This window comes from Chiroxiphia lanceolata, chromosome 8 (assembly GCF_009829145.1).
Source record: "Chiroxiphia lanceolata isolate bChiLan1 chromosome 8, bChiLan1.pri, whole genome shotgun sequence".
NCBI lineage: Eukaryota > Metazoa > Chordata > Aves > Passeriformes > Pipridae > Chiroxiphia > Chiroxiphia lanceolata.
Window position 1 is genome coordinate 36232265 of NC_045644.1, and position 19417 is coordinate 36251681.

General features: G+C 46.8%; 1 protein-coding gene across 6 annotated transcripts in view; it reads right to left on the reverse strand.

Annotated features, from left to right (window-relative positions):
* Window positions 1-19417, reverse strand: part of PRKG1 (protein kinase cGMP-dependent 1) — a 393869-nt gene that overhangs the window by 111644 nt on the left and 262808 nt on the right. For all 6 annotated transcript variants that reach the window (XM_032695058.1, XM_032695062.1, XM_032695057.1 and 3 more), the window contains one exon: window positions 12743-12806. In XM_032695058.1, the coding sequence (XP_032550949.1) occupies window positions 12743-12806 (64 nt within the window). The remainder of the gene's footprint in view (window positions 1-12742; window positions 12807-19417) is intronic.

Sequence of the window (19417 nt, forward strand, 5' to 3'; positions counted from 1 at the left end):
GAAGTGAATCCCACTGGCACAACCAAGATCAAATGTTTGCCTTGAATATATTAAAGCAGCAAGAGAACTTTTACTCTCAGTGTGCAGTTAAGTGGGAAACCCCAAAATCTGTATTATTTTAAACAGCAATAACAACTTTTCCCAATGGAAATAGAAGTTGCCTCGAGCCCCTCACCCAGCTTGCAACTGTCTCCTTGACAACAGAACCGGGGGAAAATTGGGATAAAAATTCTGTTTTGCAACAGAAATGCAAAATAAGCTCCCCCAAGTAGAGAAATCAGTGGTTTTTACTGTTCATTGACACTTACTAGTGTTAAAACAGGCTCATGCAGCTCCAAGGGGTGACCCTGCAGCACCAACATCTCTCCTGGAGTGACCACATTTATAAATATTGGACTGGATACAGCTTTTTTGTGCCTTAAAGCAGATTTTTCTGAGGATATCATAATATCAGCCCTGAAAAGAGACCCAGATGATGCCCTGGTTGAGGCCACCACCCTTTCCCATATAGTGATATCCTGAGTTTTCCCAGCAATGTGCTATTTTTTCCCCACCTGTCTCCAAATGACAAGCTATTTTCATTTTATGTTCACTTTGAGATCCTTAAAACCTTATTTTTCAGCACAAGCGTCACGCTGAGCAGAGGAAGAGCACCTGAAACACTCAGATCCCCAGCAGGAGATCCCTTCCTGCCTGTTTGCCATGACTTTCAGACAACAGACTTGGTTGCCTTCTTGCCCATAGCGGGTCTGACTGCAGGTAAATCACGTTTAAAAAGGTTTTCAGAAGAAGGGTTGATGTCTCTCCTGTCCCTTCACACGTCCCTCAAAACTCCCCCCCTTGTTTAAATGAGAATTTTCTCATTTTTGCATGAAAATGGCCACACTGGCAAGGAAGGGCTGAATAGCTTTAGTAGCAATGAAGGAGTGACCTGAGCTGACCTTCAACAAACCTCCAAATCCCACCTGGAGTTCTCAGTGGGCACATTCTTACTCCAGGACCAGGCTTTGCCAACGCCTTTCCAAACCCCTCATGAGTGAGGGAGGGGAAGCAGCCAAGGAGAGGATCGAACTGTGTCATTCCCAATTCCTTATGCTCTGTTATCCTTAGGATACGGGCCAGGCCAGCAATTCCTGTGGCCTAGTCCAGTTCACCAAAGGATGTGAACTGGACTTGGCTTTGAGATCAGAAACAACAGGGTTTTTTTAAATTCTTGGAGAAACAAACATTTTCTGATCCAAATCTGCATTTTAGAGGCTGATTTCTCTTCTGTGTTTGATTGCTGTACATTTTGATCAGGAGGCTTCCCTGCTGAAAGCCCACACCTGGATTTCATTCCCAATATCCATCCCCAGTGCCGAAGGGTTGAGTTGTACAAGTGGTGGCCTCAGGGACAATGTTCTGAGATGATGTTCTACGGCTGCAGGGGCTGAAGCTTTGGACCCAAAAATCTGTGGGTGATCCCCAAATGCTGCCAGCAAACCCCAGAATGGGTTGGGTTGGAAGGGACCATGGGCAGGGACACCTTCCACCAGCCCAGGTTGCTCCAAGCCCCGTCCAACCTGGCCTGGGACACTTCCAGGGATGGGGAATAGGAGCAGTCCCACACTCTTCTTTCCATAATCCCTGCTCACTTCAAGTGGGAGGCAGAAGTTCCAACCTGTGCTCGACTCCCTGGAAGCTCTGAAGGCCAGGAACACATTTTTCATGGTTGGAAGGAGTTGGAAGGGACCCCTCAGGGTCATGGAGTCCAACTCCTGGCCCTACAAATGACCCAAATCCATCAATCCTCAGGAACACAAAACTAAGACCTAACTCCCCTTTTTCTATTGCAACAACCCATTCACAGTCCAACCAAAAAGCTTCTCCAGCAGAACAACATCCCTCTTCCATCGAAAAGGAGGATGGGAGGGGGGTGTAGCTCTGCCCAAGCTCAGTCCTGGGGGTTGATCCATGGATTGTGGCAGCAGGGAGCCCTGCAATCCCCCCTGTGCCCCCTCCCCAGCCCCATCTGGCAGACAGGACCCGACCCCTACAGCAGGGAGGAATTCCACTTTGGGAAGCTGCACAGGGAATTCCCTGCTAAGAAGGACAGAAAGCCATGAGGTGTTAAAAAGGTAAATAAAAAACACCCCAGCAATGGCCCTTTGTGTGCAGGATGGAAATCAGGCCAGCTCCATTTTCCCACATCAGTGACTCCATTTCTGAGGTGCTTCTCCCTCCCTGCCCTGCTTCTATTTTCCCATATCCAATGCCTACTGTCTCATGGATTAAAGGTGAAATGGCTCTGTGCTATCATCAGCACAACTTTCAATCACTGTTATTCACACTCACCCACTGCAAACACCACACCAAGGGTGGCAAAGCAGGAGTTGGTTCAAATACATCCCCACGACCTGTAACTGGATGTTTAATACGCAGGGAGCGGGAGCGAGTTCGCTTCCCACGGAAAATAAACTCCCTAAAAACAGAAACACTTGAGAAATATCTTGAGAAGCCATCGAGGCCTGGGAAGGGAGGAGGATCTCCCCATCCCAATGTTTGATCTCTGCCCAGCACAAAGCTGGGCCTTAACAACTGGGCCCATTGCTGGAGGGGCTCCAGCTGGTGCAGGAGGACTCCCAGCTCCATGTGCCCAGCATTCCCAGCTTGGTGGCCATTCCAGGTGTCTCTCCACGACCACACTGACTGTTCTCTTCATTTTTGTCCCTAATTAATCCCTTGCTCCTGAGGACCTGCAACCCAGCCTTGTCCTAAATACCAGCAGGTGTCACTGTGGGCAATGCTATGGGAGACACCAGTGGAAAAAAGTCTGGATCAAAGGGAAAACACCCATCAAGTTAATTAATATTTGGATTTTTCCTGAATATAGTAGCTAATTCCACTTTTTTTTTGGGCTCTTACAGATAAAATTGGATTGTATGCAGCTCACAGATAAAAGGAGCTTTGTTGGAAACAATTCATTTCTTCAGGGTTGGAGACTGGAAATCACGGAGTGTTTTCAAGTGAGCACAAGGTTGGATTTGGTTTCTTTGGTTCACTGCCACCAAAACTAGCTTTTATATGTATATAACTAGGGATAGGTGGGTGGGAATTTGGGAATTTGGGAAATGGTTGGTAAAGCCAAGTCCCAGAAGGAGATGCAGACACACACCCTCTCCTTCCAGGCTTCCCCTGAAGGATCCAGCACAGCCCCGAGCACAAAGCAGGTACCTCAGCCATCCCATAAATCCATCCCATAAATCATTTGGTGGCTGGGAATGCCCAGCCTTTCAGAAAAGCTCCTTTTGAATTTTGATACCAAGCCCTGGAGATGCTCCATGCAATGCAGGCCCCTTGTCCTGAGCTTCCCGCTGCAGGAGAACCAGGAGCGTTGCAGCTTTCACAGCTGTGGTTATTTATCTTAAAATCAGTAGTCCAAGCATTATTTTTATACTATTATAAGCAATAATATTATATTATTATTGAAAAGGACCATTTGCTCCATGAACCTGTGCCCTTCCCATCATGTTGGAGCAGGATGGTGCCAGATGCTGCTGACACACCACAAATGGACTTTCCAAAGAGTATTTCTTACACCTGATTAAGATTTTGCTAGTTCAGTTTTAAACCTGCTCAGGTGGAAATTTTGGTGCAGAGGCACTGCCCATGTTCCAAGGAACCTGTGGGGAAGAGGGACTTGAGCTGAGCCCCCTCCACCACGGGGAAACCCACCCAGTACACAGATTGTAACCATCTTTTGGCCTGAATTGAACATGTTCTATTTGCTCTGCAACCACCAACTCTGTCTGCAAGCAAAAGCTGAAAATAAATTCATGGAAAAGCAGATCCCATGGCTGCTGCAAAGCCTCTTAAAACTGGGAACAGCAAATGAATGGTTGTGGGGAAACTCAGGACATGGCTGGATCGGGGAAGAGAAGAGTCCTTGGATCTCCTGAGCTGCATCCAGTGACCTCTCTGTTGTCCCAGGTGCTATAAAAAACCCCACATCCATCTTGTGTTTCTAATAGTCTGCAAATCTGCCAGTGCAAATAATAAACTGTGGATTTACTGAAATCCTTTCTTTCCGTATCTGTGAAACTCCGGAAAAATATCTAAGATGATCAACAAAACACCCCATGTATTTTGCTCCTTTCTTTCAGAGCTGTGACAGACTGGCTGAAGAATCCGATTAAAGAGCATAAAAATATCTTCCAGATAGGGCAGAGCTGGGTTTAATCCAGCAAACATTTAAACCCAAACACCTGCATAACCCTGGCAAGTGTGGCAGCTTTAAAACTCACCATCTTATCAGTGAAAAGCTTTAACATCCCCCCAAAAATAATAAAAACAAACTAACAGAAAATACTGAGTGAAGCAGCATTTTGGGAAGGTTTTCTCCCGTCCTGCTGAACTGGCCCACGAGGCAGATTTGCCATGTGTCCTGCTGGTGACCATGTCACTGCTGGAGTGGCTTTTCCTGCCCACTGAGAGGGTTGGTGATGAGGGAGGGAGGCCTGAGGGGGGGGGACAGAGCCAGGAGCTGGAAAGGATGATGCTACTTGAGAGGCAGCTGAAAAACAGGGAACAAAAGTCTCTTGGAGGTTTGGGTTAGGAGGGGCCCTAAAATACATCTCATCCCACCCCCTGCCATGGGCAGGGACACCTTCCACTAGCCCACGTTGCTCCAACCTGGCCTTGGACACTTCCAGGGATCCAGGGGCAGCCACAACTTCTCTGGGCAACCTGTGCCAGGGCCTCCCCACCCTCACAGGGAAGATTTCTTTCCCACTATCCCATCTAATCCTGCCCTCTGGCAGTGGGAAGCCATTCCCTGTGTCCTGTCCCTCCATCCCTTGGCCCCAGTCCCTCTCCAGCTCTCCTGGAGCCCCTTTAGGCCCTGCAAGGGGCTCTCAGGTCTCCCTGGAGCCTTCTCTTCTCCAGGTGAACCCCCCCAGCTCTCCCAGCCTGGCTCCAGAGCAGAGGGGCTCCAGCCCTGGGAGCATCTCCACGGCCTCCTGGATTCACTCCAGCAGCTCCACATCCTGGACTTCTGAGGCTTCCAAGGAGCTACAGCTTCTGGTGGCTCCACAATTCACAGCAAGTCACTGTGCTGCACTAGAAGCTGAGAAAAATCTCTCCTTAAAACCCCAAACTCCCACCCTTCTGAGCATCCTTTGGGATTCTCGTGGAGATTTCCATTAATCCACGTGCTTCAGAAGCTGGAGGAGATGGAATTCTCCAGCTGGGATGCTCAGACCCAGCTTCAGGGGATTTGACAATATGCACTGAAAAGAAAACCAACAAGCCAGATCCTGTGTTCAGGATTTCGGAAATAAGCCCAGAGAAAAGGGCAGGGGGACTTCTGACAGCAAATTAAATAATAACATTTCCCCTGTCTCCAGAGGAATCCAGCTCCCTGTGGAAAGCCTCAGGAAAAAGATCCCTCTGAAGCCACTGGGATTTTCAGCCTAAATGGAAGCTACTTCTTGAGAGATTTCAAAATTCAGTTCATCCACCTCAGTTAAAAACAGAATATTGTCCCCTTCCTGAGAAGTGGATTTGGCAGAATCCAAAAGCTCCCTGTGGCAGCCAAACACCCAACAGGGCCAGCCAGGAGAAGACCTGAAGCTGCTCCACGTGCTGAGGGGGTGGAACTCCAGGAAATGGCTTCCCATGTGTTCATTAGAGGGATTTTACTGGGAAAAAAAGAGGGTTTGATATTAAGTCAAATGGGAAGAAATGGCAATAGAGATGTTCTCCCTCTCTGCTCCTGCAGTGCTGTGCCCTGTCCTGGGATGTGGAGCTGCTGGAGTGAATCCAGGAGGCCATGGAGCTGCTCCAAGGGCTGGAGCCCCTCTGCTCTGGAGCCAGGCTGGGAGAGCTGGGGGGGTTCACCTGGAGAAGAGAAGGATCCAGAGAGACTTAAGAGCCCCTTGCAGGGCCTAAAGGGGCTCCAGGAGAGCTGGAGAGGGACTGGGGACAAGGGATGGAGGGACAGGACAAGGGGGAATGGCTTCCCACTGCCAGAGGGCAGGGATAGGTGGGATATGGGAAGAAATAACATGCATTTTTTCAGTAGGATGGAAGAATTAAATTGCTTATTCAGCTTGGTTGCAAATTCTGATTGTAACAGACAACTTGTCCTCTCATCCTTCAAGTCCCTTTCAAATGAAGTAATAGCCTCAAACCCAAACAAAAGGTTATGTTCCAGTCAGCCTGAACCACTCCCCCAATGGAATTTTGAGTTTACTTAGAAGGGACTTCACCAGGCAATGATTTTTTAATGCTTTCTTCCCTCCCTGCATGAAGAGCTCGGGATCTCCTGCTCGGTCTCTCTCTGAGCCCATAAGCTCAGAGACCCCACAGATCATCCCACAAAGCTTTTCTCCACCAAACCAAGCCTCTAAAATTTATTGTTAGAGACCTACTAACTCCTGCTGGGAATTAACCCTGCTCCTTTTCCAGCCCTGCAGAAGAACATCAGGATGGCCACGTTCCTGACAAGGCTCTGCAGGGACCAGGGAATGCTGAACTCCTTTCTTGTGAGGGCACAAGCAGGACCTCATTTGCAATTGCCTTTCAGTGGTCAGTGCCTACATTAGGGAAAATCAAAAGCAAAACTCATCTCCAAGCAACACCTTTTATCCCAATCCAAGTGCTGCAGCAGCTTCTGCATCCAAGTCCTTCACTGGACTCCTGCACTGCAGTTTTTCCAGCTGCATTTCATTTCCTAATGCTTTTTATTTTTTTTCTTTTTTTGTGGTGGGCCCAAAAAGCTTTTTTTTCTGGAGCACCTGTAAAACCAAAGCTGTGTTTTCATTGATATCACTTGAAAAATTAATAGAAGTACAACTCAAGAGAAAATTTTGTCCCTCTGTGATCAAACCCACCATGACTGAACCCGTTTTGTTGCCCCTGATTCTATCCCACAGTTCCATCAGCAAATACACCCCAGATACTTCCTTTAAGGAATAATAAAATAAAAATATTTTTTCCTAACCAAAACCTTTTGCTCTTCCCTGTTTACTTTGAATTTTCCCTCAAATCTGGTTTGGAGCTCCACATCAAATCAACACCTGCTACTGAGCACCTTGTCCTGGCAGGACCTGCAGGATGGACCAGACACCTTGGATAAAGGTTGCCTTCATCCAAGAGTGACCCTCAGTCCTAATAAGCCTAAAAATACTAATTATACTGAAAGCTAATTAATTTTACACATTTTTTCCTGTTCTATTCACTGTTGCCACAGAATCCTGATAAAAGGAGGAGTGTATTCACACTCTGCTAATTAAACAGAGGCATCCCAAGATCTTCTGATCCATACTAATTTCCCAGCGTGGAGCAAGAAGGATGGTTATTAAACAGAGGCATCCCAAGAACTTCTGATCCATACTAATTCCCATTGTGGAGCAAGAGGGATGGTTGGCATCTTTAAGGCTGGCACGACAAGGACACAACAGCTCTGCCTGTACGAGATGGGAATTAAGCCACGAAATCTCCTCCAGGTTCCCCACTTTCCACCAGGAGCACCACGAGCAACAGAGAGGAATTTCATTTTTCTTTTTGCCATTCGTGCCTTATTAAATCCATTCTTTAACTGGGAGAAGAAACAAATAGAAGAGGGGAAAGGAAAAGCCTGGCAAGGAACGCTCCCCACATAAATCCCGGCGCTCCCGATGTGGCTGCAGACAGGAGCTGTGATCCCAGCTTTCAGCACCTGGAGCTTGCGCTCCCAAAATGGGCTCTGCAGCAGCCAGGGCTGCAAGAAGACAGTTTTGAGCCCTGGCATCATCTGCTTGAGGCATTTAACACTTTTCCCTCACAGAGTTTGGCAGAGCCACTTGTCTGTGACCATCCACATGGTGGGATCCAGAGGGAGCCAACTCTGAGCTGTCTGGGACTGGAGGAAGCACATCACTGGCACTTGGACCACAGTAGGGTATTCAACTGAATAAAAATGTTGGAGTTCTAATGCTTCTAGAGAAACAATTCCCAAAATGCACGCTGGGAGACATGGGAATGGCAGTCCCAGGGCTCTAATGCATTCCCGAGCCAAACCGTAACCACTTTCCAGTCACAGCCAGGAAAACCTAGGACTAGTTAATGAAGTGGTTTGCAGCTTCATTTAGGGCAATTAGCCATGTTTATATTATATTTGAATATCTATTTTACCTTGCAACTGTGGTATATAAATATGACATATTTGCAATGTGTCACAAAGGACTATCAGGGAATCCCAGAGCGGATTGTGTTGGGAGGGACCTTCAAACCCACCTCATTCCACCCCTGCCATTGGCAGGGACACCTTCCACTAGCCCAGGTCGCTCCAAGCCCTGTCCAACCTGGCCTGGAACACTTATTTTCTATACATAAAGCAGTAAATTATATATATATATCTAAAAATACCAAAGCTCCCTCGTGCCCTGGACACACAACACACGAGACGAATCCGTTTGACGTAGTTTGGATTTGACATTATCCACACACAAAGAAAAACCTCCAGGATTTTGGTAACCAAATCCAACTGCATTTTTCGCTTCCTGCCGCTCAGACTGCTCAGATTCACACGTGGAGCATCCTCCATGGATTAGCACATTAAATCCCAGACAGTAAAGGAACACCGAGTACACGGGATTTAGAAAATGCCGGAGCCGAAAATGCCAACGAGACCTTAATTCCAACCCCTCCTGTGATTTGGAACTACAAAACTTTGAAATTGCTGATTATCATATCTGGGGCTCCCAACTTCAGAGGGATGTGGAGCTGCTGGAGTGAGTCCGAGGGGACACGGAGCTGCTCCAAGGGCTGGAGCCCCTCTGCTCTGGAGCCAGGCTGGGAGAGCTGGGGGGGTTCACCTGGAGAAGAGAAGGATCCAGGGAAACCTGAGAGCCCCTTCCAGGGCCTAAAGGGGCCCCAGGAGAGCTGGAGAGGGACTGGGAACAAGGGGTGGAGGGACAGGACACAGGGAATGGCTTCCCACTGCCAGAGGGCAGGGATAGATGGGATATTGGGAAGGAATCCTTCCCTGGAGGGTGGGGAGGCCCTGGCCAGGTTGCCCAGAGAAGCTGTGGCTGCCCCTGGATCCCTGGAAGTGTCCAAGGCCAGGTTGGAGCAACGTGGGCTAGTGGAAGGTGTCCCTGCCCATGGTAGGGGGTGGACTGAGATGGACTTTAATGTCCCTTCCAACCCAAACCATTCTGCAATTCCACGCATGCTATTGAAAAAATAAGGATGAAAACTGTTCCTGGATGGAATAACTGATGGATTTGGGTCCTTCATCCCTTGCACAACACAAGCACCATTAACCCTTTTTCCCCACCTCCCCCAAACAGCCCCCCTTCCCACAGCTCACTGTATGTGAAGGGGAGGCAGCACTGACCACAAACTCCTGAATTTATTTTGCCTCCACATCCTCCAATTTCCACCTTTTTTCTTGTCCTGCTACGTAATTTGGGTGAATATGAGGAACTTCCCAGCAAATGATTTGAGAGGACTGTCCTACACCCATCTCCTTAAGACACTGAGCTACCAAAACCACGTAAACCAAAATGAAGTCTAAACAAGGCACTAAAATATCAATATAATTTTAAAAATGCAATGAAAGAGATAGAAGGGTTTAATTTGGTTGCTGGGAAAAGCCACACAGGGGTATAATAGTGATTCCCAAATCCTGGGACAGGAGTAGAGGTGCAGCCTATTGAAAGGAGGGTGGAGCCAGGTGAGGGTCAATCCCTTCTCCCAAGTGACAGGACAGGAAGAAACGGCCTCAAGTTGTACCAGGGAATGTTTAGATTGGATATTAGGGAAAATTTCCTCAGGGAAAGGGCTGTAAAGTCTTGGAAGGGGCTGCCCAGGGATATGGTGGAGTCCCCATCCCTGGGGGTGTTCCAAAGCACGTGGGCCAGTGCTGGGCTTGGCACTGCTGGGCAACAGCTGGACTGGATGATCTTGGAGCTCTTTTCCAACCTAAACGATCCTTCAGTTATTAAAAGCTGTAACAGAATTCCCAAATCCTGGGGCTAAATGTGCAACTAAAGCTGCTTTGAGATGTGCAACCACAAAGATCTACAGCTGGAGAAACCTGAGCAAGGGGCTGGGAACAGGGACAGTGGTGGCCCTGGAAAACCAGTTTCTGAGAGATTCCCTGGCACACCCTCAGCACATCAGGAGATGGGGGGGGGAATATGTGCTAAAACTCAACCCAAGACACTTGTTTCTACTCTCATGTCTATAAATCCAAGGAAATTTACTTGTTGGGAGTGATCTCAGCCTGGAAGCCACAGTAAGAGCAGGGGAAATTCCCCCAGGTTCTGTGAATGCCCGAGTCATCCAAGGGACTTGTTGCATTCCCATCAATTGTAGAAATGAAATTATCAAACACTGACCTTTTTCCCTCCCTGCTGCCTTTTTAATGCCATTCCCAAGTGTGATTTGGATAACAGGCGACTCAACCACCTTTTTTTTCTTCCCTGGCTGTAGGATTTTACTCAACATTTTTTAGAAATTCTTTGAGAAGCTGAGGACAGAAGTGCTGCTTTACCCACGGCACTGGATCACAGGATAACTGCAGGAAATCTTGACATTGAGCTTTTTGTTTCCTCCCCCCGCCTAAAACTGTGCCAAATCAATCATTTTTATGCAAATCCTTGTTGCAGCGACAGAAGATAAAATCAAGTTATTAGAGAAGATAAAATAAAGTTACTGCTGTTTCGTTCCAATGTTGGATACAAATCATGTTAAATACAAAGTGATTGCAGTAGTACTATATTTATCTAGTTATATGCAGTGTATAGATAAATATCTATGTATAATAGATATTTATATCAGTATATAAAGTATATACAGTATAAAGATAGATTATATTAACATATGTAGTAGTATTATAGTGTATTATATATGATATAGATCCTATAATAAAGTATATAGATATAGACATGCAAAGGATATATAGTATATATTATATATGATAGTATATAATTAGTGTATTTTAGTCTATATTTGGTGTATTACAGTACATATATAGATACTATATATAACACACTATATATTATAGCACACAATACCCTAAATATAGACTATAATATACTAAATATCTATATTTAGTGTCTATATATTATTTAGTGTATAGTACATAATACACTAAATACACTATAACACACTACATATATACTATATTTAGTGTCTATATATATTTAGTGTATTATGGTCTCTATTTAGGGTATTATAATATCTATTCAGTGTATTATAGTATATAAAACACTATATATAATGGTATATAATACACTATATATAGTACACTATATATAATAGATCATAACACACTATACATTATAGTACATAATACACTAAATATAGATTATAATACATTAAATATATGCTATATTTAGTGGTTATATACACTATATTTAGGGTATTATAGTATATATTTAGTGTACCATAGTATATTTAGTGTATTGTGGTATATTTACCTATATATCTATATATTGTACACATTTCTGTGTATATCTAAATATACAGATCAGAGAGTGATTTTCTCTTATGTAAAACAGAGTCCCTTAATCAAAGACAACTCAGAGAGGAAAAAGGCTGATTCCAAGCAGGAAACTGGGAGCTGTATCCCGGGCCAGACTGGGATAACCAGCCTACTTTTCCACACCATCCACCCTCAAGGTCCAGAGTTATCCCCACTTTTGTGCCTCGTTTCTACATGGACATTTATTAAGACATCTTTTTCCCCTCTTCCATAAAACTTTAAATGTCCCTGCAAAAGTTTTATTGACTCGATTCCCTTCCCTACTCTCGATAAGGAGCTTAATGCTGGTTATGTGATCCAAGGAAACAAAGCTGTGTTTGTGGCTGGGAATGGGGTCTGGAGATAGGCAAATTGAATTCCTGGCAGATCCACTCCATGTTCCTTTCTCCAGCGGGAAAGGGAATAAAGCTTATCTAGGAACACGCAGTTATTCCCTGTGACAAGCAGCTGGTTTGCTGGAGCCACGGATTTATCTGAAGGCTAAAGGAAAAGGCAGAGAGGGAACAACACTCGGAAAAAAGGAATTCAAATCAACTCCCCCGTCGGCAGCAAAGTGCCTGCAGTGCCATTCCAGCACTGTGCTGTCCTTTTTCACTCACAGGACAACTGGAGGTTTTGGTGTGTTTGCAGGGGTTGTTTGGGCAGGGTGAAAGGGGTTTCTTGTGGTTTTTAGGGGTTTTTTTTGCTTGGTGTTTTGGGTGCTCTTTTTGTTGGTTTTGTGGGTGGTTTCTTCAGGTTTGTTTATATAAAGACTTAATAAAAGTCTGACATAAATGAGACCCCAGGTAGGCAAAGCCCAGCTCCGTCCAGACCACCCCCCTCTCTGCTGTAACATTTCCCAAAGCACCTTTTCCATGACACCTCCTTTAAACTGCCCTCTAACATCAGTGTCCCACCAAACTTGGAAGGAAATGCTGTTTGCACATTCCCCTCTTGTCCCCCACTGAACCAGGGGCTGAGAAAGTTGTTCTCCTTTTGGGCACCACAGGAAATGATTCTTTCACTCCCCAACCTGATCAAAATTCAATTTAAAAAAAAACAAACAAAACCACCTTTTCCTAACTGGATTCATTTTTCAAACACTTCCTCTCATGATCTCAATGTGCTTGGAAAAGTCAACCACAACTGGGAGCACAACTGGGAAACTGTTCTTGGGGAGCAACAGAGCCTGGATATTGCCACTGGAAGGTTCTGGACTCTTAAAGTCTCAATATTGAAAGCACTTACCTCTTCAAGGACATCTGCAAGCTTACTGAGTATCTCCTCGGGAAGGCTCTGGAATGTGGGAACGCTGCAACAGAAGAGAAATCTTGGTTAGTGGATCCTTTTAGACAGGACATAATTCCAGCTGCACCTCTCCTCTCTCTTCCAGGGATATTTTGCCCTCGTCCTCTGGGGCTGAACAAGAAAAGCAGCAAACAATGGAAATCTGAGCCCTTTCCAGCAGCCAAGATGTATTTGGGGATGACAGGAGACCACTTGCAGTGAAACCTCTGGAAACCACCTGTAAAGCTGGGACCAACTAAGAATCCATCCAGGATCCACCGGAATCCATCTGCACCACAGGCCTGCTCAGTCATATCTATGGCTGGGCACATTTTTCCTGGTCTGCTTCCAGCCCACCAGAGTGAAATCCAACACCAAAAGAGGGCAGAGAAGGTCAGCTCCGACCAGCACCGGGGAAAAGCAGGAAACCACACACGGACACAAGAAACACGGAGCTGCCAGGGACACGGGGCACCAACAGACCCCCACCCAACACTCCAGGAGGTACTGAAGACTTCACTGGGGGGTTTATACCCGACTTTGCTGGTTTTCTTTTGCCAAAAAGGCACCTTTTCCTCTTGTTTGGTAGCACTGCCCTCAGCACAGGGCCAGGCTGGACCTGCCGGCTGGAACAAGAGGGTGATGAAGCAACAACTGACCCAGGGCCACAGAACAAGGTGGAATTCAGTCTGGAGCAGGAGGAGGGATAGGGAATCGGGTCTCCAAACCTCCAGCAAGACCCTGACCTTAAAGCTGTATCTCCACTGCCTTACAGCCCACCCAGCAAGGCTGGGAATTGTCCTCCTTGGAGATATTCAGAAGCCAGGTGGACAATCCGAGCAACCAGCAACCTGAACAGGGGCTGGGCCAGGTGACTCCAGATGGCCTTTCCAACCTCCCCCAGCCTGGGATTCTGCAACAGCCCTGGTTTGTGTCTTCCTGCTTTCCCTAAAAACCGATGTTCATCAATATTCCCAAGTGGTGCTGAGCGAGACCCAGACACGATGTTCATTCCAGAGGCAGGAAAGCAGCACTGCACCTGCTTTAATTAAAACCACTTGTCCTCCACAGACTAATTAACGACACACCCACATGAAAGAGTAGAGGGTAGAGCTCTGCCAAGGCTGTTTCCAAGAACAGTTTGCTCGGGAGTTGCTTCCCCACACTCCATTACAGGGTGTGAACACAGTCCTGTGCTCCCAGTGTTGGACTGACATTCCCAGTGCTCTGGCCTGATTCCAGGAACTGGATAATGAGGTGCCAAGGGAGCTGCTGGAAGCATTTCCTTCCGAGTGGTAAACAGAACCCAAAATACATCATTGCCCAGAGAAAAGGTGGATGCCCCATCCCTGGAAGCTGAGGGAACCTATGGAATCAATGACCTTAAAGGTCTTTTCCAACCTAAATTATTCTGGGACTATTTGCCTCCTTTTGATTAAAAAAGTAGCTTCAGCTGAATCTATGTAATGGTAACAAGAGAGACCTGGCCAAATAAATGCAGAACAATAGGACTTTTCATCCTCTCAGTAACACCTTTTTTTTCCTTAGGAAGGGCATTTTTATAGCTGGAAACACACAGGTCCAAACCACAACAACAGCAGACAGGAAGCACTGAAAAGGAATTATGTGATGACTGGGCCTAAGTATAAAATGAAGGTTCATTATACCAATTCCAGCATTCCCAAATGAGGAATAAACTTATGGGAGAAGATAATAGCGTTGGAAAAGGGGATGGATTTTACCGTGGTTGCACCATTACACTCCCAAATTGAGGGAGTATTTTTTTTATGGATAATTATGCAATCCAGGGGAGGGTGGGAGACATCCACTATAGATCAAGTCCATAAAAACAGGGAAATAGCCCACGAGCTCTGAACAAATTCCAAATCTTACCATGAGAAGAGATTACGACTTAAACTCAGCAACAGAGCAGGTAATGGGAAAATCAGCTTGTTGAGAAAACAAACTCCAGCTACAGCATATCAGGGAATTACCCCATTAATATCCCAGGTTTGTGATGGGCCAAGATCCTCCTGAACAGCCAGAAGTGACAATGCAGCCGAATATTTGAGTCTCATAAGAAAAGGCCTTACAGGACTTGATTGTCCAGGTCAATAAAAACACACCTCTGCTCTCTGCAGGACAATATTAAATGGATTCATCAAACAGATCCTTGATTTCCTCCCAAACCTGCCTGTATGACTGAAAGAGCTGAATATAAAAATGAGTGTTTTGAAGGTTATTTCCATGTGGGTACTTGCACTGAAAGGAAAATGGAGCCTCAGCTCTCAAGGGAGAGCTTAGAGCAAAACAGCTGAGCTGCAAATTGCTCCAAGTGGGAAAACACATGTTAGAGAGGCAAAGGGGAGCAGAAAACTCCAAGGAAATCTCTGATCAGCACAGCAAGAGGTGTAAAAAATTGTATTTCATTTTCTACAGCTGTGTGAGATCTGTGAAAAAGCCTGAACATATAGAAAAGCAAACACTGGGTTCAATGCATTCATTATTTATGGTAGAAGAAATCACAGCATATGCAGCTCCAGCTCATCAAGAAGTGACTGTTTTGCCAAACAAAGCAGCATCAAGTAAACCCAGAGTTTTCCAAGAAGTTCCTCTCCAACTGCTCCTTAAATCCTGTCAGCAATGAAGATCTTAAAACATCCCTGCCACCTCCTCTAGACAGGGACAGCAGCTCCAGAGGCACAACGAGGCAAAGCACATCCCTAACTTTAGGAAATTGAGTTTTAACCCCAAGTGCCAATAAAGCTAATTGCTTTAATCCACAACCATCCCAATGCTGGATCAGAAAAGCTGTGGGGCTGCCAGAAGGTGACAGGATGAGGAGCAGCCCTGCACCTTCTCCAGTCTCCCTTCCCTGGTTCCCCCTGGGCTCTGACAGGGAAAGGAGGAGCAGCTCCTGCTGGTGAGGAGAAGTGATTTTTGCTGGTTGTGTTCCACACTCCTCAGCTATGGGACACTGTGTAGGGGCTGACAGTCCCTATTCCTGGGGAGGGACCATGGGGAATTGCTCGGTGTCTGCAGCTATTCCGGCCGGCTCCGAACGCGACACGTTTTCCCAGAGAGCTCAACGTGCCCAACACCAGCTGCCAAACTCTGGGAAAACAGCTGTGCTAAAACACCCCCGGTGAGTCTCTGTCCCGGTACAAAAGCAAGGATGTGCCCAACCCAAAGGAGGTGGGAAAGGCTGGGTTCCATCCCTGGGCATGTGCACTCACCCAGGAGAAGATCATCCCCCGTTAGCAGGGCTTTGGTTCATCCCTGTGATCCATCCCATGGGATTACTCCTGTACAAAACCAGCAAGGGCTTCCAAGCAATCCTGGCTGTGCCCCAAGGGCTGGATTTCAGCCTAAAAGCCACTGGTGGCAGAGCTGCCAACACTGTGACAGGACATTTGTCTTCTGACACACAGGAAAACTCCACAGGGTTCTTGGCTCTTCTTCCCTCAGCCCAACACAAAAGCAACTATTCACTTCCTAAATCCATTCCAAGATGTGTCTCCCAAACTTGGAAGGCTGTTCATCGAGAGTGTTCATCCAGCTCCATGCAGATGATCCTCCTGGGTTAACTCTGGAACAAAACCTTCCCCTTTTATTCCTGGCTGGCACCCCCACAAATGCAGTTGTTGCCTTGGGCCAGCTGGGAATGCACAGCTCAAAACTCAAAACATGGCAGTAGAAGGAAATTAAGCCTGAGTTCCCTAAAACTTCAAATGAGTTTTGGCACCCAACTGGAGTGAAGGTTGAAAAGTGCTCTTGTCTTTGCTCCCCACATTTGAGAGGCCCCAACGGCTCTGTCTCTCCACTCTGAAAGAACTGAGGCTGAATCTTCTGCAGCACAAGCTGCTGCCTAACTGAAGAAATCCACCAAAAAAGGGGTTTGGAAAAACTCAAATTGTACAGGTAGGTGCCCACTGGTCACACAGTTGTGGCAGGAAGGGACCCCGGCTCCATCAGGACCATGGCTTTGGAAAAAAATAACTAAGAAATGTGTTTACAGCCTCATTGATAAACTTTACCAAAACTCACTGTGCAATCTTTCACGTTGTTTTCTTTTTGCCTTCTTGTGCTGGATCACAGAATCCTGGAATGGTTTGGGTTTGGAGGGACCTTAAAGCTCATCCATTCCCACCCCCTGCCATGGGCAGGGACACCTTCCACTAGCCCAGGCTGCTCCAAGCCCTGTCCAACCTGGCCTTGGACACTTCCAGGGATGTGGGATCTTGTAGAAGACAGTTTGAAAATAAAAAACAACAGCAACAACAACAATTATTGCTTCCACATCAAATTTCTATCTTAGGGGGTAGATCCTGTCCCAGCCATGTTAATCCAGCCAAAGAGAGTGAAAAAAAAGCAGATTCTGGAATAAAACCTGATCCAAGGCAGGAATGCAGAGAGCAGAGGCACAGCAAGACCTGCTTCTCTGTTTTGCATTGTCCCGTGGGGGGATTCCACTAATGCACTTTAAAAATGCATTTCCCTCCTGGTGAGGGAGTTTGACCTTAAGTTCAGATCAACAGCAAAACCATCTCCCAGCGTGCTGGAGATGCCAAGGGATTACAGTGTCCAAGTACCCAGCAATCCCTAAGGGCTGAGATCAGCCAGGGACTGCCCTGGAGCAGCTTAGGGGGAGAAAACACAAACATTGTTCTTTGAAGGATCAAGTGCTGGGTTTTTCCACGCGGTGCCACCACAGCAGAAGTGGAAGAAAGTAAGTTGAGAAAAAGTGTGTTTATTTCTTAAAAAAATCAATCCTTAACCTATCACACGTGGAATTGGAAGTCAAGGCTGGGCTTCCTGAGCCATTTTCCATGTGCTTTGCTAAAATTCATGGAATCACTGAGAGTGGAAAAGCCCTCCAAGGTCACAGATTCCACCCTGTGATCAACCCCCACCTTGTCCCCCAGCCCAGAGCACTGAGTGCCACGGCCAGGCCTTCCTGGGACACCTCCAGGGATGGGCACTCCAAACCTCCCTGGGCAGCCCCTGCCAAGGCCTCACCACCCTTTCCACCAACAAATTCCTCCTCCTGGCCAACCTGAGCCTCCCTGGCACAGCTGGAGGCCGTTCCCTCTCCTCCTGTCCCTTGTTCCCTGGAGCAGAGCCCGACCCCCCCGGCTCCCCCCTCCTGTCAGGGACTTGCAGAGCCAGAAGGTCCCCCCTGAGCCTCCTTTGCTCCAGGCTGAGCCCCCCCAGCTCCCTCAGCCGCTCCTGCTGCTCCAGCCCCTTCCCCAGCTCCGTTCCCTTCCCTGCACACGCTCCAGCCCCTCCGGGTCTCTCCTGTTGAGGGCCCAGAACTGGGCACAGCTAAACAATATTAGAGAATTAGGAGAAATGGAGATGGAAGGTCACAGCCACTCACACTCCATTTACACTCCTGGCCTTGGAATCAGCTCATGCAACACAGCTCTGAGGAAGGGAGAACAGATTTGCTCTGCAGGTGTTGCAGACGACTTTTCTGCTGTGCTAAAGCCATCCAAGCATTAAAACAATTCACAGTTATTCATTCTGGAGAGGGTGAAAATGTTACAGCTCCAGTTTGAAAGCTCTGCCCCTCATTACACAGCCCTTACTCGGGTAAATAAACTCCTGAAAGGGGGTTGTGGTGAGTTTGTTTTCAGGTATCTGGTTATATCCGAAGAGCTGCTACATGTAGGAAAATGGGAGAGACACAGGAAACAACTGAACTGATCTTTTCCCTCCAAGTAAAGCAAGTGCCAAGGGTGGCATTTTCCCTTCCAATGAGAAAGGATAACAAGGATGCAAAGGGATGAAGGCCCTGTTGACATCCTGAGGCCAAAACTCCTGTTTTCCCTGCAGGGAATGCGAAATATCCACAAAACAATTTGGTGGCACAGCATGGAATCATTAAGGTGGAAAAACCATCCAAGATCATCAAGTCCAACACTGCCATGTCCACCAGGAAGCCATGTCCCAGGCACCACATCTACACGGGTTTTGAGCATTCCAGGCACCCTATTCCAGCCCGGAATCTGTTTGTGTTCAACAGGCTGCACAAAACTCCAGAGTATTATTTTCCCTTGCTCCTGTCAATCCTGACAAGGTTCATTATCAGACACGGCCCTCCCACTGCATCTCATTTGTCAGTCACAGGGGAGATTGTACAATTTCACAGAAAAATTCAATTGCTTGTCATGATGAGAGGGAGGCAGAGAAATTAGCAGGTATATGAACCCCTTCTCCCACTGTAGATGAATTCACTCAGGATGATTCATCCTGAAAAGGACAATTGCTCCCAAAGAGCTACAAAAACTCGGCAGCAGCAACTACTCTGGAAACATCACTAAACTTCAAGCAGGCACAGTTCTGGTTACTCATCTCGAGGCAGAGGATTCACACTCCCAGCAGTGATGCTCCTGTGCCTCCTCAGGGGGGAAACTACACCTCCTTTAATCCCTGGAGGTCTGTTATGGGACAATCTCTGCTCTAGCAGCTGGTATTTCTTCATATTTGCAAATCAAATTATACCTGCAGTTCTGAAGTAAAGCCTCTGTACCTTCCATCTCCCATGTCTATTCCAACAGTATCATATCACAGAATCCCAGAATCACTGGGGTTGGAGAAGACCCTGTGATCAACCCCCACCTTGTCCCCCAG